The following is a 22,638-nucleotide window of genomic DNA, read 5'->3' on the forward strand; positions in this document are numbered from 1 at the left end:
GAGCGTCTTGCGGAGCTGGCGAAGCGCTCGTGCCTCGGCGTGGCCCTGTCTGCGTTAAGGGGGTTTGTTCAAAACCCGCCCTCGGAAAAAATGCCTTCGGAGGGGGCTTCTCCGAGGGGCTGGTTTGCGCCTGCAGTTACGGCCGCTGCAGAAAACTGGCGAGTGGCTGCAAAGCCTGGACTGCAGCTTCTTCGGGGGGTGCAGTAGACCATTTGTTGCTGACCGCGCGTAAAGCTTTGAGAAGCGGGGTTAACGTTTTTCTGCTGCTGTTCGGTGAAAGCCGAAGGCTCAGAGTGGCTTTACTGAAATGCCTTTTGCCTGGTAGCGTATTCGTGGACTGTCTTGTGTGAGGGAAATAGCTCGGTGCTGGTAATACAGATCAGGGTTGTGCCGGACGAATAAGTGCGGTAATCGGTTTTTTATGGCAGTCTGAGTCTTTCTCAAATTCTTCCTTAGTTTGCACTTAAGTTTTTAAAAATAAAACATTGTAGTGGGACCGTGTCGCTTCAGAAGTTGTCTACCTTGAAAGTCTTGGCTTGAAGATCACTTAATGTTTAAAACTAAATTTTCATTAGAACGTCTTTGTTTTATAGACATTCTGGAATGGCCTCAGTCAAAATGTTCTCAGAGCAGCATCCAGCAGAAAATATGCGTAAGTATTTCCTTGTTTCTTCACGTTTGGCCGTTTGATATTTATGTTTACTCTCCTGCTGATACCAGAACTGATTATTGGAGTCAGAGATGGAGTAACGGAGCAAAACCAGCAAGGTGAAACTAGAGCCTATGCGTATAACTTTTTTAAGGCTGTTTCTTTATCTCTTGGGGTTTTTTTTTCCAGGGGAACTTTAAGAATTATTCTTTCCCCCTTCTCCCACCACCGGCAACATCCACAAAATGTGGATTGTTCAGATTTGTTTGGTTAAAAAAAAACAACCACAAAACAAAAAAAAAACCCAGAACAAAAAACAACAACAACAAAATACCCCAAACATTGATGGAACAAAATGTTTTATAGGCTGGCATGAAACAAGAGTGATGCGTGGCTCCGTTTCACTACAGATAAAGTTGATTTCAAACAGCTCATGCATTTTAATCACTTGTTTTTCTTGTTGCAAGATAATGGGAAAAGAGTAGCAGTTAGTTGCGTAACTTACGTCAGATGCTTTGTGGCTGACGCTGATTCAGGACACAGAATGGGAAATGTGTTTGTGTTAGGAAAACTGCCCGTTTCTGGTTAGTAGAGAGAAACCGAGCAGTTGCACGTGTCCAGGATCGCTGCTTTATGTTATTTGACCTGGAGTTAGAGCGACTTAGCCTCTTAGGGAGTGAGAAGGTGATATCCTGGTAATAAACGTGGTCCTGCTCTGCCTTCAGTATGCTTTCTCCACCCCAGAACATGGCTTTGTTTATAAGGCAAAACTGATTCAGGAGTTCTCTCTAGCCTTGAAAGGGGTAATACACGCTTCCTAGAAAGGAGGGAGGAGGAGGTTCAAATTTGTCTCGTTTAAGAACCACTTCAATTTTTCAGAATTAAATTAACTTGTTGCTCCTCGGGGTCAAAAAGATGGTTATCTTTGTCTCTGGCTCAGAGAACCCTGCATGGGTTGAGTAATTTGTTATCTTTGCGTATCCTTCTCTTCATGCCAAGCAATGATAAATAAACCAATACAGTTTATTATTAGTGTTTTGACTCCAGGTGGATGTTTTAAAACACGTTTGAACATCAGAAGTAACCCAAAACAAGTCCTGTCTGCGTAGGGACAGAATTAGTTATGACTTTGTTTTATGTCAAAATCTTAAGGGATGTTGAGAATATACACAGTAAAGATTATTCTGGTGAAGAATAATATTTTATATGTTTATTTTAACCAAGTGAGGATTTACCTATAAGCAGTCTGGTTGAAAACAGAGGCACAAGGTTAAATTCCTGTATAAGGGTCAGGGAACACTTGAGGTCAGAATACAATGTGTATTTGCTTCAACATTTTGTCTTGTCTTCAGGATAAAAAGGTTTTTTTGCTATCTAGTTATTTTTCCTTTATTAATAATTTTATTTTTCTTATAATATTCTTTACAGCTCAGAAGCAATTAAAGGTGCCGTTATTGGAATTGATTTGGGTACAACAAACTCCTGCGTGGCAGTTATGGAAGGCAAGCAAGCAAAAGTAAGTAAAAAATGAATACCAGCTTACAGAGACAGTATTAGAAGTTGAATGTCCAATTTAGTGTTTCCGGAGGCAATGTTTTTTGATGGCATCCTGTTACGTTTTTTACATAGGTGCTGGAAAACTCCGAAGGCGCCAGGACAACACCTTCGGTTGTTGCATTTACGGCTGACGGCGAACGCTTGGTTGGAATGCCAGCAAAGCGGCAGGCAGTAACTAACCCACACAACACCTTCTACGCTACCAAGCGTCTCATCGGGCGGCGCTTTGATGACTCTGAAGTGAAGAAGGATATGTAAGTGAGGGTGGAGAGCAATTCCACTGCCAGCAGGAATGCGTAAAATACAATTCTGTATAACATGACGTGTTGTGTTTTAAAATACAGGCCTCTTTTGGGTGAAGTAGTTATGCCCTCATGTCTCAAAGTTTCATTGCTTATATTCTGAGGGCCAAGCTGTACTTTGTTACGTTAGTTGCTGATCATCTTGAGGTTTTCAGAGAGGAAGAAAAAAGCCTTGCCGATGCTGTGCAGAATGGTCAGCATCTACCAGTGAAGACTTTTCTCATTCTTGAGGGCGTTTACGATTAAAGCTGTATGGTCATACCTAAGGCTTGTGATTCAATGATGTAGCTGATTAAAAACAGTAGTAGGATATTGGTGCTTCTGGGACTCCTTGGATCTGAGGCTGCTGTTGGCAAGTTTGGTATTCTTTGTCTAGAACTTAGAATAGAATAGTTTGGGTTGGAAGGGACCTCCAACGGTCATCTAGTCCAACCCTTGTACACGTTCATCTGCTGATACTAATTGTAGGGGGTTTGTGCTGTATGCTGATACAGAAATTGAGTGTGGAATTCTTCTGTTTTTTAGTAAGAACGTTCCATTTAAAATTGTCCGTGCCTCCAACGGTGACGCCTGGGTAGAGGCTCATGGGAAACTCTATTCTCCAAGCCAGATCGGTGCCTTCGTGCTAATGAAGATGAAGGAAACTGCAGGTTGGTACAGTTTGGTCTTTGCTGTCTGTGCACGCAGGTGTGACCTTGGTGCTGGGCCATGGTAAATGGAAGTGCAGCAGACATAAAGGTACTTTTTTGGTACGGGGATCCTTGTGTAGCAGGCCCTTGTGTGGGGCAGATCCTGGAAGGGTGCAGTGATGGGCTGCTACGAAGCCTCAAGGAAGATCAGTGCCTACCTCAGTCTCGGATCTTTGGCAAGATATTAGTGCTTTACCTAAAACATACTCGTATCAAAATGGAATACCGATTGAGTTGATAGTCGATTTTAGTTGAATTGAATGCACGCTTACTCAGAAGGGGGAGCTCCTTTTCCTTGTAAGCTGCAGTCCTTGTGCCTCCCCGGCTGCAGCTGAGCACGGGCTGTGGCAGCCAGGGTTTTGAGTGGCTTTGTTCTAGCAGCTGCTAGATAAGTAGCAAGAAAGAGAGTGTTCAAGGGACCCAATTTTGGGGCTGAATGAATAGCTGCTTATTCAGTGGTGACTTTAAATCTTCACTGGGGGGAATATCCATTGGCCTGGAGAAATTTTTTTTTTTTTTCCTTTTCAATTCCTAATGTGGTTTCTGGGGAAACTGAGTATAATACATAGAGATGACAGTCAGTAGATGCCTTCCACAGCCTTGTTTGGTAAGCATTGCGCATCCAGTGATAAGTGTTTGGAGGGCAGGACTAAAGGTTGTTACTGAAGCTTCATCCAAAGATTTTTTTTTTTCAGTGTTAGGTCCTGGACACTTGCTAAAGCTCCACCCAAGAGTAAAATATGAGTATGTGGTATGTTAGTATCTAGATGTGACGAATCTGACTTACTCTGAGGCTAGTGTTCCTCTGCCTTAAGCAGGGGTCTGCTTCCTGTAGGTTTGTTGGATTTTGCCCTGGATGCTACATGAATTCAACTACGGAATGATCTGGCTTTTCCAGATCAGTAACTAGTGGCATCCAGTTACTGATTGAACTGCGGAGGCGCTTTGCTGCTCTGTCAGAAGTCTACAAACTATTCCATGTTATGTGGAAGGACTTGATTTCTGCACAGCTCCCTCTGCATCTTCCCAGAAAGCAGCAGGTTCTTGAGCAGCGAGTCTGTCTGCTGTTCTTAGTTCAGGAAAATTATTTCAAACTACGTACTAATAACTTGGTGGTATTCTTACCTTATGAGGATAACTTTGTTTTGTCTCCTTTTTCCTCCAGAAAATTACCTGGGACATTCGGCAAAGAATGCTGTGATCACAGTCCCTGCTTACTTCAATGATTCTCAGAGACAGGTATTCACCAAGCTATAAGGTTTTCAGGCTTATAAATTGCATTTAGTTCCTCTCAGTAGTCAGCACTCTTCCTCTTTTTTTCCCTCAGGCTACAAAAGATGCTGGGCAGATTGCTGGCTTGAATGTTTTGAGGGTGATTAATGAACCAACAGCAGCTGCGCTTGCCTATGGTCTGGACAAGTCTGAAGACAAAGTGTAAGTGCCTGTTCATAACACCTACCCTCTCTTAAATAAGCATGCTGTAATTTGCTTTGTAAATGCATCTTCTGCTTTCTGTTTTTTAAAATCGTTGGTTGGAATTCTGCCAAACTAGACTCATGGCCTTGAGTCAGTGCTATGTAATGTCACCTCTGTTCTACGCCACCCATACTTGTTAAAGAAAGTGAGTTCATAACTTGCAGCTGCAACTGAATTATTAAAGCTGTCAATTTAATTATCTTACCTACTGGTAGCAGTGATAGGTGTGGCTAAGGACAGCTGGGTGAGAGGCGGCCACCATTGGTGCTGAAGCGTAGCACGAGAGGTACGCTGAGGTTTGGTGCCTGCATCTCCTTCCCTGACTGCATTCAGTCTTCTGTCACTGTCAAGGGTGGTTATATAAATGCGGGGGGTTTGTTACAGATTTTGTAAATCTGATGTAGCTTATAGTGCTGTGAAAGCCTCACATTTGAAAAACGTGTTTCGTAATGGTTCTGGTGTCCCTGCCCTTGTCATTGGACGTGAGTGTGTATTTATTTGAAGAAGGAACTGCCCTCTCTAAAATAATGAGCAAGGTTAAGCATCGTGCAGCACATCTTTCAGAGAAGGCTTCCACGTGGACTCAGAGTGCTCAAGGAATGCGTACACTGTATAACTTGTTTACTGCTGTCTTTAGAGAAGGCTTTTAACTTTTGTGGGCAGCAGCATGAATTCTGCACACCTCATCTGCTGAGGAGAGTGATTTTTGAGCCACGCAACTTTGTCTAGAAAGTAATGTTTTTCTGCATCTGTTCTTGTAGTATTGCAGTCTACGATTTGGGTGGTGGCACTTTTGATATTTCCATTTTGGAAATCCAGAAGGGAGTCTTTGAGGTGAAGTCCACCAATGGTGACACTTTCTTAGGTGGAGAAGATTTTGACCAGGCTTTGCTACAGTATATTGTTAAAGAGTTCAAGAGAGAGGTAAGGTATCTCATCAGAATTCAATCTTGTGTTACGCTGTTTTTTCAATCTCGCTTAACTTCTATGGAAGGACGGGAATCTTCTTAAATTATCAGGACTTGGTTTGTAATCTGTGGCACAGTCGAAATTTAAACGTATTAAAGACACCTGCTAGTCTGGATTCCAGTTCTTACACTTGTTTTCTTGAGGTGGAATATTCCTTTCCTGGAAGACAGAATAGCACGACTTCTGCGTTTTTTCCTCTAGTGTAGCAGGACTGTCCTATACATAGTCTGCTTTTAATAATAAAAATCTGTGGTCCGGTTGACGGTGTCAGCACAGGGATGCATACAACACAGGGTTCGCTGTACGAAACTGCGGTGTAATTCCAACTCCTTTGCTAATTCAGTCTTGCCTTTATATTCTGTGATGAGGCAGCTTTTCCAAGCTTCAATCTGTAACTTACTGTATAATCACTTCCAGAGCAGAGAGGGCTAGCAGATGTTTTTGAAATGCTAAATACGTTTGCCAGAAGTGAGAGAGATCAGCAGAAGTGCACATATCAGGCTGTATTTCTACAAACATCTTTACAGTCAAGAGCGATAGGAAGGTGAACTGCAATGAAGAAAAGCTCTCCGTGACTCCTGTGCAAAAGCTGAGTCTGTTAACCCGTATTTGTGTGTCGCTTAGATGGGCGTCGACCTGACTAAAGACAACATGGCCCTTCAGAGGGTGAGGGAAGCGTCAGAGAAAGCAAAGTGTGAGCTTTCGTCATCTGTGCAGGTAGGTGGCTGGGTTCAAAGCAGTCCAGTAAAACGTTTTGATACACTGAGTTTTGCATTATTTTTGTTTACAAAGCTCTATGAAATTGCTGCTTTTTTCTTGTGGTGGCAGAACAAGCTTCTCTGTACCAAATGACATCCCTTTAACAGAAAGCCCTGTAGCAGGGTAGACTGTTTAGTTGTCGGAAGCCGAGAACGTTAGCTGGGTTTTGCCTTTCTTCTGGCACTGTGTTTTCCTTACCCTGCAAGGAATGTGACCTTGTTCCCAACTTACTATGTATTTCAGAAGTATGATGGGCATCAGGGAATTGAGCTGCAGCTAGCACTGCTGGGTTACTGGAAGCACTTGCGGCTTTGTGCAAGCAGTTCCAAAACCTTGGTGCTACTCATTCCACTGAAACAGCTAATTTGTCTAATAACAAGAAATTATTTCTGTAAAGAACCTTTACTTACTTGCCTATAGAAGAGTTGTCTAGACAATGGGCAACATATATCCCCTTTCTTTTTTCCACCTGCTTTGCCTATTAATGCATTCAAGCATGTCCTTTATTCATTACTGAATAAGGAGCTGGAGAAGCAGCAAGTTGGGGGTGTAATAGTCTTGCCGAAGTGAAATTAAGGTCAATTATATAGTAATTGAAATGGGGACTCTGCCAATTTCTAGGTTCTGAATAAACTTTTTTTTATGGTGGTCTTTTTGTGGGCCAGTGGGGAGCTCATAGCAAGGAGTTTAGGCCAGTCACAATGGGTGCATAGTTCTGCCAGAGACATTGCAGGCTCTGTTTTACTAGCTCAAGAGTTGGCAAATGCAGTCTGTTCATACCAGGAAAAACTGAATTCCTTAACTCTTTAGCAGTGAAGGGAAAGCAACTTGCTTTTGGCCCTGTTTTCCCTTAATATTTTTGACCATGCTATTTATAAAGTGAATGTGCGCCTCTAGTCAGTGACGTGGATTTAGTTCTTTTTGTGTAAACTTAATCTCTAGAGCTTAAAGCATTAATGATTTTAATTGCTTTGATTCGTAGTATCTTTTGGTGTCAGCATGACTCAGCACTTGAACAAGATGGTTTCAGTATAAGATTTGATTTTAAAATCCAGCATGTGAATTTGTAAGATCATTCACAAATAGCCACGAAAAGCGGGGATTATGGTCCCTAGCGCTGATGAACTTTGTGTTAAATGGCAATGGACTGGCTGTCGAACGCGAGTTGTTTGCATTTAGAAAACAGTCACGAGTTATTTCCTTCAAGTAGCTTACCTTTTATGAAATGTTAGTCATTTGGCAAAATCTTTCAGAACTCGGAACCCAGAAGATGGGCTTTCTTCTGTGTTGTGCTAAAGGAAGAGGATTAAGGTTGTCACTTCTAATGTTTCAGCCTCCTGGCTATGATAGAAATTAAATTGTTTTTCTTAACAATAAAAGACCTCAAAATAACACAATGTTAAAATTGGAACTTAACAGTTGTAACCATGAGGTGTGTAACAAAGTAATTTTCCTATCTCTGAAATGTCAAACACAAAAGTATCCCTGCAGCCGCTTAGAGACTGGGCTGCAGAGTGAACAGGCACGTAGATGTTTCAGTGCAGGCAGAACAGAACCTGCAACTTGAGCTGAAACCTGCGTGTAGCTGCCTTATTTTCCATTCCTGTTTTTCACTCCGTGTCTGTTTCTGTGCTGCAGACTGATATTAACTTGCCATACCTTACTATGGATGCCTCTGGACCAAAGCACTTGAACATGAAGCTGAGTCGCTCGCAGTTTGAGGGCATTGTAGCTGATCTGATCAAAAGGACGGTAGCGCCGTGCCAGAAAGCCATGCAGGATGCTGAAGTCAGCAAGAGTGACATTGGTGAAGTCATCCTCGTCGGTGGCATGACCAGAATGCCAAAGGTATGAGACATGCCTCTGTTATTGGCAAAGCTGGCACAGCTAGCCGGTGCTTACTGTTAAGGGTGATCTGTAACGGAAAAGTTGGGAGACTGGTAACTTCAAAGCTCCAGGAGCAGAGCAGACAAGTTAAGTAGTCGCATGAAAACAGCGGCAAGGGACTCTCTCATCCTGTTTAATTAGCTCAGCTTGGATCTGGGAGCTGTAGCTGAGCTGCACTTTACAAAGACAAGTGGGAGGTATCAGGAGTTTAAAATTCAACTTGACTTTCTGATGCAGACCGAACGTAAGCAGCATTGTTCAGATACGCAGGGCGTTTTCTCTTGTTGCGGACTTCAGCGTGTGACAGAGGTACACTTCAATGGCAATAACCTATCAGTGATCTTTGCCTTCCAGTGGATTTCTTCCCCTGTGTAGAGCACTTACAGCTAGCTGTGAAGAAACTGCACAAGCAGAATGGCTCTGTTACCTGCTGGTTGCGTGTATTTGGCTGCCTGTGTGAGGCTGAGTGTTGTCAAGCATATTTAACTGGCTGTTCCAAACACTCATTACCTAATACCTGGCCATTGTGTTCTGAGGTGATAAGCACCAACAGGTAACTTAAAAGCTTGCTCTGCTGACATGCACAGTCTTGCAGATGAGGCGCTGTCTGCTGGTGATTTGCTATTCTTGTTTGTAGCAATGCAGACTACTGCTTAGCTCCCCTGAAGTGAGAGCTGAACATGTATGTACACTGCTCTCTTCAGGGGTACAGCTTGTCCTTTTCTACAGAGATCATCAAAATCTCATTCCATAGGGTTCAGTCAGGCTGGGACTATTTGTTTGCTGTTAAGATTTGGGATTTGCAGGTCCTTTCTAGGATAGTAGGTGTGTACATGGTCCTGCTTGGGATTGATTTGGGGTTTGGTGGTGGGGTTTTTTTCTTCCCCACGCGTTACATGAGCCTGGTGGCTAGAGGTGATATTAGTGTGTGCAGAAGGTCACCCAGGCAGGGGGGAACCAGAGCAACAAGATAAACAGAAGCTGCTGCTCTGGCCAAAGCTCAAGTGGAGTAACTGTGCTATACCTTGCCCGAAGTCCCTGCTGTCCCAGCTGGATAAAGGAAAAATGGTGTGGTTAGCTACGTATAAAGTGAAGAAAAACACTTCTAGAAGTGGGGAAGCCCTTCCTGAAACTCTATGTATCCTTTGGGCGTGGGAGACAGTACTTAAATATTGATTTTATTTTTTTTATTATTATTTTTACTTTTTTATGCCCTGTTTATAACCCCCAGCATCTGTGGCTTTGAGCTTACGTAATGCTTTCCTGAGTGCCTGTAGTTACAGCTTTGGCTCTGAGATCAGTGCCTGTACGTTGCACACAGCACAGAGCCAGCCTTCTCTCGTGTACGTCGTTGTGCTCGTTTCACCCTGCTAGGAGGGAACGTGCTGCCTTTGGAACGTTCACGTGGCCAGTGCTCCAGGAAACGTACAGTGGGTGGTTAGAAGTGATGTTTCTTTTGTACTGTAAAATATGCCTCCAGAGGGAAAGACTTGCACTTAATTATATGCTCCTACATAAAGTGTCTTCCTCTGTAATGAACACTCCCAGCAGATGTCTCTTGGCTTAAGTGCAGAGGAGTTGGACATTTGCTTACAGCAGTTTTCCAGGCACATCACGTGTACCTGTGCCGATGTGTGCCTAACGGGTGTGCTCAGGGAGGAGGGAAGCTGCGAGTGGGAACGAAGTCCCACACCCTTCTCTTATAAGGTGGAGGAGTGGACTACTGAGCTGTGCTCTGGTGCAGACACCTTGTTGCATTCCCGTCTGGATACTTCAGCAATAAATCTGTTGTAATCATGAGCACATCCTTCTGAAAGGGCAGAGCAGTGAAAAGCTAATAACACAGCTCAGACTGTCTGCTGACATAGCAAATCTACTTCTCTGGTAAAAGAGCCCATTAAATAAAGAATTTGAAAATGCTGTCCTTCATACAACTTCCTTTCTTGTTCCCCCCCCCTTTATTACACACAAATGGTAAACTGTCCTTCTGCTCTGGATTTTTTTTTTACCTTCCCTGCGCTCTGCCTCCACAGCTGTACCATCCTTGACAGCTGTGTTCTGCCCAGTGCTGGCTTGTACAAGTTCCCGGGGAGCAGTCCTTGACTCCTGCTTGATAAGCATGGAGTGATCCCTTCTGAATATGGCTGGGCTATGTAAAAGGACAGATGTAGGTTGACTTGCAGCTGGCAAACTTGATTGCAAGAAAGTCTCCGGAGAAGGGGTTGTCTAGACTGAAACGAGTGCATTTTAACAGGGTGCGTGGAAGATGGGGAATTAGGGAGCAGTCACAAGCCTGAAGCTTAGTATTTCTATCATGCCACAGGGTTACATGGCAGCAGGAGCATAAAGATACAAACCTTTAGCCATGGCCAGCATGTTCTTATGGCCACAGCACTGCGTAGTAATGGTTCACTCCGCATACGAGCTGTGCTTTCTCTCCATTCAGGTGCAGCAGACTGTACAGGATTTGTTTGGCCGTGCTCCTAGCAAAGCAGTTAATCCTGACGAAGCCGTTGCTATTGGTGCAGCTATTCAAGGTGGCGTGTTGGCTGGTGATGTTACTGATGTGCTGCTGCTGGATGTAACTCCCCTCTCCTTGGGGATTGAGACACTGGGAGGTGTCTTCACAAAGCTTATCAACAGGAATACTACCATACCCACTAAGAAGAGCCAGGTACAAATTGACTCCGGATGGGTGGGTCTTTTGTGGTACTCAGAAACAGCCAGTGAAGGCTACCCAAAGCATCCCTGTAGATAGTCTTGTCTCCTCCTCATCTGGCAAGGAGAAGCAGCATAGAAATTGGATTTAATGTCAGCCGCTGAGTATCTCTGTTGATTATTAGCGTGCCCAAGAGGGGAGGTAAGTTGAGTTAATGTGTGCCAAGATACCCCAGGATGTTTGTGGCCTGGTCATGATTGCAGTGTGTGTGCCATGATGTAACTTGTCAACACATCATTCTGAAGAAGAATTGTGTGGAGACCTTCTGTAACTGAGCACCTCACCCATTTGAGAACACCTTTCTTGGGCGGCATACCTCGGAAGGGATTATTTTTTTCCTGTGTTGTAAGGCCCTAGTAGACTTGGGTGTGATCCTTTCTTTCACTTTGCCTTGTCTGGGTCTGCTAGTGTGTGCTCTCACTGATAACGCTTGTTCTCTCTGGGGCGTGGGGTTGGAGCAGGAGCCCTGCTGCTTTGGGAGGAAATGTTCTGGTAATGTGGCTGGCTGCCACTGGAGCCTGCTGCTGGCATGGCATTGCCAGTTTTCATGTGCTCGAGTGCATATAGGATGAGATGCTGGTGAGCTTGGCTGTTGCTAGTCTTGGTGCCTCGGTGTTTTGTAAGAGGCACAGGGGAACGGCAAGCATTTAGTGATTCTTTGTCTCTTCAAAGTAGCTTCTCTTTATTCCTTTCCTTGTTATTTAGTCAGTTTGTAACTGCATCCATTCACGTGTTGCTGTTTACTAGCTATCCAGTAACTTTCTGTTCCTTTTTCCCCAGGTGTTTTCTACAGCTGCTGATGGGCAGACTCAAGTGGAGATTAAAGTATGCCAGGGGGAGAGAGAGATGGCTAGTGACAACAAACTTCTGGGCCAGTTCACACTGGTACGTTGGCTACTCAGTATTCATGACCTTAGACTTGACCTTCGTTGAAAAGTTCAAAGCCTTCTCCATTTCAGTTGACCCCTGAAGGCAGTGTTGGGGGAGAGTCATCTTAAAGAAGACATCTGACCCTTTTTGTAGTAAAAAAGCAGTCTCTAAAGGCACAGCCTGATTTTGTGACAGCCTTTCAGTGGCAGGGGAGCAGCTAGCATTTAAGATGGAGCTCAGAGTTTCTAAGCAGTCTTACGTGGCACAGGGGCTACTGTAGCTTTAGGGCTTGATCACCTAGAAAGACCCTCTCTGCTTCTGGGCACAAAGAGCAAAAAGAGCTCTGGAGTACCAGGCCTGTGCAGCAGGTAGCCTGAATGCGGGCCTTTCCTCTGGTGTGGCAAAGACAAGACTAGGAGCAGGCTCCGCGTTAACCTGCAGTCCCTAGGGTATCCCATTTCTAGCCTAGTACTGCTTTTCTGTGAAAGCCTGTGGAGCTGCCCTGCTTACTGGAGAACAGATGTGCTCCGGGGATTCGTGTGTGCAATGTGTGGCTGACTAACAAGCTCCCTACACAGAATTGGTTTGGTCAGTGTTGGCAAAGTTTGGCAGTGTTATAACTGTTTGCCCAAACTTGCTGTTGCTAGGAAGAGCCATCCAGAAAGGAAGGGCTTTGCCTTTCTTTTGTACTTTTGAAGGAAGCTCTACTGCCTGACACTCTTCTAATATGGTAGCCTCAGAGGTAGTCAGTGAAGTCCAGGTATGTCCAGAACTGAGGAAGTAGAGCATCCTCCCATGCCCTGGCGGGGAAGAGTGACTTCTTTAGCAATAAAGGAGAACCTGTGTCACCTCCCAACCAAACTTGGGGACTACCTCTTGTGGTTTCTGTGCACTTGTTCTGGGTAGAAATGTGTATCCTGTTAAATCTAGATACTGCTAACTCACCACATGATGCCAACAAGACATTTAGCGGACTCAGCTCTGAGGGTTAGTTAATAGTTGATTGAACTGACAGATCACCAAGATAATGTGCCCGACACTGGAGCCTCGTACCCCGAGCTCATGTTGTGTGGGAGATAATGGCTAAGCGCTTCTCATTCTCAGGTTGGGATTCCTCCAGCGCCGCGTGGAGTGCCCCAGATTGAGGTCACTTTTGACATTGATGCTAACGGTATCGTTCACGTGTCAGCCAAGGATAAAGGCACCGGACGCGAACAGCAAAGTAAGTGCTCTGGGATGCTGCCCGGGGATGAGGAGGAAAGGTGCGGAGCAGTGAAGGTGCCATAGCACGCTGGGCACTGAGGGTAACATTAGGTGACTCCAAAGGTAATGGAGTGCTGCCTCGACGGGCATCCCACAGTCCAGGGGTGGGGACTGTGATGTGTGTTACTTGATTAAGAATAAGGATGACACAAGCAATCTGTTACCAGTGCAGCACAGATGCAGTTGTAGTCATCTTAGCCTAAGTGCCTCCTCTGGAGAGGAGGGCAGAGGGATTACTGCAGAATGGAATAGGGAAAGGAAGAAGTGACAACCTGTAGTTTCATTTTAAGGAACTAAAGCCTCTGTAAACACAGCGTTCTGTTGCCCTCTCTGTTAGCCTGCTGACAGAGATTGCCACCAATGGATGCGCTCTCCTTGCACATTAGGCAGAGATGAAGCATCTGCCTATACCAAGGTCAAGGAAGTCCTCACCGGCAGGGTTTTACCACATTCCAAGTTGTTTTGCACTGTATGACAGTCTGTCCTTGGTCTTGGCAGTCTGCTGCGATCGCTAGAGCAATGTTTCAGCAGAGTGCAACTGTTTCCTGGGGTTTCCCACATGTATCAGCTGTGCCTCAGTCCCCAGAGAGGTGTTGGGCATACAGGTTGGCTAACTGAGGGCTCACAGGTGTTTGTGGAGCAGTGCTCCCCCTGCTTACAGGGGTGTCCTGTGTCACTGAGGAGCTCAGAGCAGTGACATTCTACCCTACGTTACCCTGAAGGGACAGAAATTGGGGTTTGGGATCCAGCACCTTGTACGAGTTACCCTTGATCTGTGCTCCTGGGCATGCAGTTCCTTTGGGAGTGCCCTCTGCTAACACATGAAGAGATTGCTGTCTGTTTGAGGCTGCCTGCATGAAGGTGCCAGCTTTTAAGGGAAAAATCGAATTAGGAAGATCTCTCTTGAATCCAGGGCATGCCAAGTACAGCTGAACAGATCAGCTCTGTGCCGAGACCCTGTTTTGTTTCTAATTACTCCATTACAAAGGTCTTGAAATTCGGGTATTTTGAAGCAGCAGGTATTTTGCGTAACCACCTTGTTCATTTTCATCCATTTAGACTGGAAACGTCTCTAAATGGCAGGAGGCTTGGGGACTTCAAGCTGTCAGTATATTTTGCTCTGTAGTGCAATGAAGTGTTAGGCCCCGTGTTCTGGGGTAATTAACGACACGGTTGACATTTTCTGAAGCTTTGTTGTGGGCTCAGAAAATGAATTTGAAGCATTTGTAGATTCCCCTGATACAAAATAGATCTCTTTTGTGCCTCTAACTGGGAAGCCTCTATACTGCCCTTCAGTTGTTTCTTGGAGGCAACCACTTGAGCAGTCAAATGTGTGCTCCAGTTAAGAAAAAATATTGTTAACTCTGTGTTGGCAACTTAAAGGTATATGCTCTTCTTAACCATGCTGCTTGGCTTTTGGCAGAAATTTGTTAGGAAAACCACACTGCTCGTTACTTTGACTTCCTTGTAGATTTTTGATGTGTGGCAGCCTTCTACCTCTGAATAGCCACCTCCTGATAACAGGCAACCAGAATTTTTTTAGCTGCCTATCTGTATGCAAACATGGTCCCAATTATAAAGCTGAACTGCCTATCCCACATCTGCATCCAGAGGACGTGTGTGTGTGTCTTTGTTCAGGATCTTGTACCATTGACAAATATTATGTAGAAAAGTTATTTCTAATAAGTTAGTATACCCTTTTTTGGACTTTGTGATATCCTGGATGTTGGTCCTCTCATTTGCAATGAAATTATGCTTTACTGCAGAAATTAGCTTAAGTCTAGACTATACTTTTTGGCACTAATGGAGGAAAAAAAAAAAGGGGGGGACCTTTAAGAGCCTGCCCGTAGAATCACACTATGCTCACTTATTAAGAGCAGTGTGAGAGGCTGGGTGGGGAATGTTGTCTTATCCTGCTACCAGCCTGGGCTGCTTTCCAACAGTGAAAGGAATCTCTGTGCCCTGGTAAAACAATTCCTTCTGTTGGGATTTCTTTTTTGTTTGGTTGGTTTTTTGCTGTTAATTTTTTTTTTTAGTTTTGTGGTTTTTAACCTGCTAGAATGCCCCTTTGGTTTGGGGGCTTTGTGTGCACATTCGCTTTCCAGGAGGAGTAACTGAAGAATGGTCAAAGTGACTTGCAGACCAGTGGACAGGACGTGTCTGGCGGAGCTGGGGAGTTCATAGATCTAAGATGTCAGGCTTTTATCTTGCCAGCAGCATCACTGCCTCTTCAAAGACTGGCTGTCTTTGTACTGCCCACGGGGTCTTCACAGGTGCAGAGTCCCTGAGCAAGGCGGCTGCCATTGGGAAATAATACTCTCCTTTCCTCAAAGATGAGAGCACATTCTTTATTAATGCTTCTTCTCTAATGCAGTTGTTATCCAGTCTTCTGGTGGCCTTAGCAAAGATGAAATTGAGAACATGGTGAAGAATGCAGAGAAATATGCAGAGGAAGACAGGCGAAGAAAGGTAATGTGATAGTTATGGTATCTTCCAGCTAGTAGCGTACCTGATGATCATTGCCGTTCTGTGCTATTAACTGTGCCCACCTTGAAGGAGCGGTAGGTTCTCGTCTGCCTAATCTTGAGCTGTTTGCTTGTGCAGTTACCCAAATATCTGCTTGCTTTCTTATATTTGGTTTACATTCCAAAGTTGCAAGAAGATGTCTGCAGAGGCATTTGGATCTTGGGTTTGGGTTGGGTAACTTGCCCGGTGTGACTAGCACTTTAATTCCTCCCTGAAGAATTACTGGGACATGGAGGCAGCAGTAAGCAAAGTCACCTGCCTATTACTCATGAGTAAACAGCTTTGCAGCTCTAGTTATGCTTTGTCATCAATGCTCTTTACTGTCCACCTGCCTGTTATCTTGGCTGTTTATTTAAAGCTGGCTTACTACAGCTCGTTTTCACAGTGATGTTCTATTTAAATGGGAGCAGTACAGGGATGCTTAAGCTACTTTCTCTGAGTTTATTTTAAAGCTTAAATTACAGAACCTGCCAAGCAAAGCTGCACCTCAGCCTCTTCCTTCATAAGTGGGAAGTTGCTTTCCATAGCGCTTAAAATCTCACCGTGGCATCTTGAATGCTATATTCATCTGAGCGCATATTTGCCCTCAGCGCAGGTGAAGCCATCAGGAGATGTTTGAAAGCCTCACTGACTTTGTCAAGAAAAGACTGACACTTGCCATGGTTGAGTGACTGAATCTGTGATATTCATAGGATTAATGGTTGGAACTAATTGGTTTAATGAGGGTAGTACTAATGAATTACGCTACTAAATATAGAGCATGGCTTTTTAAGCAGTGAAGGCCTACTCTGGGATATGGCACCAGCATACAGTTAGTGATTGCTGAAACTGGCACACTGAATTTATCTGCTTTGTGTTCTCTGGGTCTGTAGAAACCTGTCTCGGGTGTTCAGGCAGCGCTGTAAATCTCGCCCTCAGTCACGAAGGAATCGGAAGAGGACTGAAGGAGAGAATGCATGGAATAAATTCATGTGAAGCAGCATTGCCTTGCCTCAAAAGCTCTAAAGCCACAAAACATTGGCTTATTAGCATTTATAGGTTAAATAGACCAAGGTCTTTAAACGTTCTCCGAAAGTCCCACTGTTTAAATAGCTGCATCATTGCCATGAAGCGTAGGTGGGGGCCTAGCGCTTGAAGAGGCTGCACTGACAACTTTTTCCTGTTGCCTTACTTTGACTTTGTATCTTAAATTACTGAGTAAGTTCTTCCCTGTTGTAGTCCTGAAATGGGACTCATCTCTGCCCAGGGACCTATCAGATGAAGGTGATTAGGTTGCTTTCTTAACACTTCTCTGTCTCTTTACTTGACCTGCATAACTGTAATTGTCAAAATTCCCTCGTTACACCTTTCTGATCATGGTTTTACTGCCATGGAAGTATCATGAATGCATAAACAGAGTTATCACTCTACTGGACTCGGCATCCTGCTGTGAACTTTGACATCCCACAAAGAGTGAAGACATAGTGTAGAAATGAAATTATCTTTCATCAGCTTTCCACTGTAAGTGGTTAGCCTCCTGAGAATATTATCACGCCCTTGTTTAGGTAGACTGTTTTTCCAGATGGAGAGGGCTGGGTGAAATAGTTCATGTTGACACTGGGACTGAATTACGTCTCAGCAGGACTACCGCTCCTCTGTACTTACAGCCTACTCTGTCCCCCGTTGGTTGTCTTTGCAACAGTAACGTTAGGAACTGTTATTTCTTTCCTAGCGCAGTGGGGTTTTTCCACTGTTGAGATGCTACAAGCATTTGTAATAAGGGGACATGAGTAAAACAACCCAGAATTTTAGTTGTTTCTGGTGCCCTTGTTGCTGAAGAAGCTTAAGAATATTGTCTGAAAGTTCTGTTGCTTTCCCGAGGAGCAGAGCAGAGAGAGCTGTCCTGTCTCTGCAGTTGCTGGCTCTTTCGGCATGCCAACAGTAGTGCTATATTAGTTGCTTCCACTTCCAGGGAAGTGGGATTTGCCGAGTGTGAAAGCATGAGGACTGCCTTGCATAGACTGCCTCTTTGGGCTTTCTGGTGCCAGAATGCATCTAGGAAATGGTTTGCTTGCATTTCTTCTTCCCACCTTGCCATTAAGAAGGACCCCAGGTGGGAGCTAGAATGGAATTTGGCAGTTTGGGGGAAGAAATGTCAGCTGCTAGTTCATACGTACACCACTCGTATTGCCAGTGATGTATGCAGTGGGCCCTTATGAGCTCTCTTACCCAGGAACGTGTGGAAGCTGTAAACATGGCCGAAGGCATCATCCATGATACAGAGTCTAAGATGGAGGAGTTCAAGGATCAGCTGCCAGCAGATGAGGTAGGTAGTTTCTGATCCCGCAACAGTAAAGGAGGTAAGATTCCTTACTATATCTTTGCTCAAATTCTCACTTAACTCATAGCTGGCTCTGGCCAGTGGCACAGACTGTGTGTATTTCCATGCTGTGGAAAGTTGGCAGAGTCATCAACTCCTCTGGGTTTTGCACTTGATGAGTGGGATGAGCGTGGCTGATGGGAGGATGTAAGGACATACTCATTATCCAAACCGTGTTCTTCTAGCAAATACCCTATTTCAAAGTGTGAGTTCAGTGTCGCTGAAGATCCAAGAGCCTGGGAAGCTGTTAATGAAAGGCTTCTGCATGAATTACGTCCTTGACTTGGCCTTGCGGTGACTTGATAAGAACTGTACTGTGACCTGTGTGAGAGGAGAGTTTTGCTCAAAAGCTAGAGATTACAAACAATGCCTGCCAGTGTGTTAGCAGAGGGACAAAGGCAAAGCTGCTGTGCAGTCCCGGCAGCCTCGGTAGTACAAACAGCAACCGAGAACTTGGAGGCAATGAAAATTACTGTATCCACTTAGCTCCGATTTTTCTTCTATCTTTGGAGTGAAGTGGATATTTAGTATCAAAAGAATGCTTTTCATACCACTGTGACAGTTTAATTTCCGCATTACGAGTTTCAAAAGCCAAGTTTCAAACAGGTTGCACAATCTTCAAGTTAACAACTCTCAGAAGCAGAATAAAAGGGCTCCTAGGGCCTCCGCGAGGCGTTTGAGGGAACAGGATTATAGTTCATTGGTAAATAGCCTCCGATCAGTTTAAATGCTGTTTTTTCAGCCCAGCTCCTCTTTCTAGGATGGATATTGGCTGACTCTGTGTTTGAGATTGTGATCACTGGAGTTTTCTCTCTCAGGAGCACAGAGCCTAAATCCCTGTTCCCTATGAGGGCTGTTGTTCCCTGTAATGTCTTTTGGGGAATACCAAGGGAAAGTGAGTAGCAGGGCTTAGAAGTAAGGCCTGCACGGTCTGGGTGGAGATGGTGGCCTGACACAGAAGGCATCGATCGCCTTCCCCTCCCTGTGGGTCTGAATGAGAACTCTGCCCACATTTTGACTGCGAAAGCTGCTGAGCGAGCACTGCCGGGACAGCTGTCCCCCAGTAACCTCGCTTCTCCAGGCCTGCCTCTCCAGCAGCGTGCCAGTCTGACAGAGAAATGCCAGACTGTGTGGAGCGTTTGACAGATGGCTACAGGGGCTGGGATGAGACCGTATTGCTTTTGTTTGCCTCTCTGCTCCTTCTCCCATGTGCAACAAAGGGATTAAACAGGGCGGTGAACAGCCCGACTCGTTGGCTTTCTGACGTGTCTTAAATATAGATGAAAACCAGCTTTCTTTTCCCTTTACCCTGGCTCCCGGGGTGACTGACTCACTGGTGAGGTGTGCCAGGGAGAGCAGCTCTCATCCTTGGCGGGCTGTTCAGTCTCTGCAGGGCTTTCTGTCCTTGGCGCCTCTGCTGAGATGGCAAACAGGGGGACCGATTAATGCCAACTGTGGCACATTTAGCGAAGTGGACAGGCGCCCATTGGGAACGGAGCACAGTCCTAGTCCCTGCAGACCGTATGGCTCGGTTTGAGACTTAACTTCATGGCTTCTGGCAAAAAAAGGTAGTTTTGCTGTGGCCGATAAGCGGGTGAAATGACAGGAACGAGATTCTCGGTGAACGAAGTGTAGGATTTCATCACGATTGTTTGTCACTTATTTGCAGTGCAACAAATTAAAGGAAGAAATTGCTAAAATGAGGGAACTTCTGGCTCGTAAAGACACTGAAACGGGAGAAAACATCAGGCAGGCAGCAACCAGCCTGCAGCAGGCTTCCCTGAAACTCTTTGAAATGGCATACAAGAAGGTAGGTTCACGGTCATTTCCATTTTACAGCCCTCGGATGGGGAGGGGTGAGTCGGGACACCAGACGTTTAGGTAAGAGCTGTGCTTGGAGGTAGCGCTGAGTCTCACTGCAGCTCCCTCCGAGTGACACTTACTGTAGAAAGTCGGGTAGAGTTGAGGACCTGAAATCTCGGCCGCCCTGCCGTAGGTAGCCTGCCTCCCCGGCAGCAGGTTACGCTTCTGTACAGTGTTGTGTGAAAAAGTACTGGAAGCTCTTAATAAGGAGCGTCAAGAAGAGCACGGACAGGGCTTTCCTCTAGGTGTGTGGAGTGCCTAAAGAAGTAAAGTAATGTCTGGACTTATTTTAAGGCTGATTGTATAACAGGCTTCCTGTTCAGTCTGCCTAAAACTACAGTAGTAAGGCCATTGGGACTTTCTTCTCCCTCTCCTTCCCAGTGACGGGCCCACCCTTTCAAGCCCTGGCAGATGTGTACGTCACCTGTCCAGGGAGGTCTCCCAGGATGGAAGTGGCACACTCTGCCCAGGTGACCTTGGTGGTGCTAAGCTCTCCTTACTGTGGAAAGCTGCTTTTCGGATGTCAGACTGAAAACGTTCAGTGCTGCAACGTAAGCTTGTTACATCCACTGGGAAAGCGTAAATAATGGGAAGATAATTTCCTCCCTCTTAGTGGCAGTCACGCAGAGATGAAGATCGTTTCCATTCTCCAGTGGACAATTGCCCTTTTCACTGAGGGAAGGGTTTCTTCAGTCTAGAACTAGCCTAAGCAGCTAGCTAGGGAAAAAATGTCTAGGAGAAGCATTTTGTTGTTACTACAACTAATAAGCCAACTCTTTCGCAGATGGCCTCCGACCGAGAGGGTTCTGGAAGTCCGGGGGATCAGAAGGAAGAGAAGCAATAAGAAGTCTCTGTCTTGCCTTGACTAGAGTATGAAGAAGAGTTCGATTTTCTTGACGCTTGGGAGAGAAGGGACCTTCCTGAGCAGCAACGGGCAGAATTCAGACTTACTGTGTTTTTGCAGTATTCTATATATAAAATTCTTTAATGTATAAACTTTAGTGATGTGTCTGCTAGATAAATTGTCACTTGATGAAAGGTAATTCATGCCAGATGAAGTTCGAAGTGTTTGGCCCCATGGTATTCAACTGAGGCACCTGGGGACGTGCTGATCATTTATTTCTGATACTTGACACAATGGTGTACTAAACCTGATCTCAAAGTTTGGAAACCATGTCACTAAATCGAAGGGTGGAGATGGAAGTCCTGCGGGAGCTGGGAGGAGAATAACACCTGCATGGACCCTCCCTGTGGACCTGAGTACTTGTGAGCAGGTAATAAGACCTGTGAACAGCAATGGGAAGGCTGGTTACATGGCTGGAGAACGTTCAGATCTGCAGCTAGGGTGGTACCCTTGCTCTCAAGGAGAGGGGTTACTTCAAAGTTAGCTGTAACATTATTTCTTACAAAAGAGGCTATGTGGAAGTTAAATACTTTGCTTGTCTGACCCTTCTGCTCCATCCTGTGTCTGTTCTCTGCTTATGGTAAAACAATTTCCTTGATAATAAAACTGTTATTGGATCCATTCTGGATTTTTTTTTAAATAAAAGCAGAAAAGTGTCCAACATGAAGTTCTTGGTATCCTGGCCTTTGATGGAGAACGTGATCATGTTAACTGCCTGTGAGAGCTCCTGGGGTGGAACAGTCGGCCAGCTGTAGTGGCAGCAGCTTTGTGGAATCGGTGCTTCGTTCCCGTGCAAAAGAAGGTATCTGGTGTCAGATGAGGGTCCGTCCCTTCTGAGGGTACCGCTGCCCCACTCGCCGGAGCTGCCTTGAAGTCCTGCTGTGATCTGCAGTAGCAGTGGGACTTCACCTCCAGGCACTTCGTGCTTGGGCTCCACCTTCTGAAGCAGGCTGTAGACTTGGAGCAGCGGTTGCCCGCTGCCGCTTCTAGCAGCCAAGTCTTCCAAGGAGGTGCAGTCTCCTTGCCACAACATATTCACCTGTTTCTCCTTTTTCCTCTCTGTTACTCCGTGCCTGTAGTCAACTGGAAAGAAAAAGCAAACTTTACAGCTGCCTTGCCTGGACAGCTCAGATATTTCAGAGGGAGGAAAGGATTGGGTTTTTTCTGGCACTCCAGACAGTCTCCTAATTATGGGAAGCTGTTAGGGAAGGCTACAAGTCTTCATCCTGTGAACTCTCCTTTTCCTTTAAGTTGGGGACTGGAAGGGACTGAGACTGCTTCAGACGCAGCGCTCTCCAGTAGTCCTAGCAAGAAAGACTGGAAGCAGCTTCCACTTCAATCAGCCTAGCCCGCTGAAGTGGGCAGAGGGGGGGAGGAAGAGCTTTAAAGAGCGGTGAGTGACCTAACTAAAGTGAGAGGGAGCTTGAGGCATTTTGGCCTGGGTGTAAAAGAAGGTGAGGAAGGGGCCTGGTGCAGCCGTCGGAGGAGATAAGAGGCGATGCCTTGTGTGCCCAGCCTGCAGCGTGCTTGGTGTGCTGTGGTGGGGCAGGCGGGTGTGCAGGGGGTGCCTTAACAGCAATTCGCGGTGTTAAGCTGCCTGACTTCAGGTGGACTGAGGAGTTCCAACCCAAAATGCAGTGCTTTGCTTTCAGCAGGGGAGTTAGTGGGGTCTAGGGATCCGAACTCCGCCGTGGCTGTTCGTGGGGAGGATAGCGGAGTGTGGTGCAGCCGGCCAGCCTGTTGCCGGATAGCTGGAAGACGTAGGTCTTCCGCAAGCGGCCAAGTGGTTACAACTTCATCGTGCGCGGGCCCGGGTCCTGTTCTGTTGGGGGTTTTTTTTGAGTGG

The 22,638-nt window shown here is 45.5% G+C and overlaps 1 protein-coding gene across 1 annotated transcript in view; it reads left to right on the forward strand.

The window, feature by feature from the left end:
• The window catches only part of HSPA9 (heat shock protein family A (Hsp70) member 9), a 50,620-nt gene extending 29,163 nt beyond the window's left edge, over positions 1-21,457 (forward strand). The window contains exons 3-18 of the mRNA XM_009273200.2: positions 594-652; positions 2,078-2,165; positions 2,279-2,460; positions 3,034-3,158; positions 4,363-4,436; positions 4,525-4,631; positions 5,435-5,597; positions 6,267-6,359; positions 8,040-8,249; positions 10,735-10,962; positions 11,788-11,892; positions 12,982-13,099; positions 15,515-15,609; positions 17,879-17,971; positions 19,695-19,835; positions 20,673-21,457. Coding sequence (XP_009271475.2) covers positions 594-652; positions 2,078-2,165; positions 2,279-2,460; positions 3,034-3,158; positions 4,363-4,436; positions 4,525-4,631; positions 5,435-5,597; positions 6,267-6,359; positions 8,040-8,249; positions 10,735-10,962; positions 11,788-11,892; positions 12,982-13,099; positions 15,515-15,609; positions 17,879-17,971; positions 19,695-19,835; positions 20,673-20,732 — 1,941 coding nt within the window. The 3' untranslated portion in view covers positions 20,733-21,457. The remainder of the gene's footprint in view (positions 1-593; positions 653-2,077; positions 2,166-2,278; positions 2,461-3,033; positions 3,159-4,362; positions 4,437-4,524; positions 4,632-5,434; positions 5,598-6,266; positions 6,360-8,039; positions 8,250-10,734; positions 10,963-11,787; positions 11,893-12,981; positions 13,100-15,514; positions 15,610-17,878; positions 17,972-19,694; positions 19,836-20,672) is intronic.
• Positions 21,458-22,638: the final 1,181 nt, after the last annotated feature.

The sequence above is a fragment of the Aptenodytes forsteri genome, unplaced genomic scaffold (genome assembly GCF_000699145.1).
Source record: "Aptenodytes forsteri isolate BGI_AS27 unplaced genomic scaffold, ASM69914v1 Scaffold351, whole genome shotgun sequence".
Classification (NCBI taxonomy): Eukaryota; Metazoa; Chordata; class Aves; order Sphenisciformes; family Spheniscidae; genus Aptenodytes; species Aptenodytes forsteri.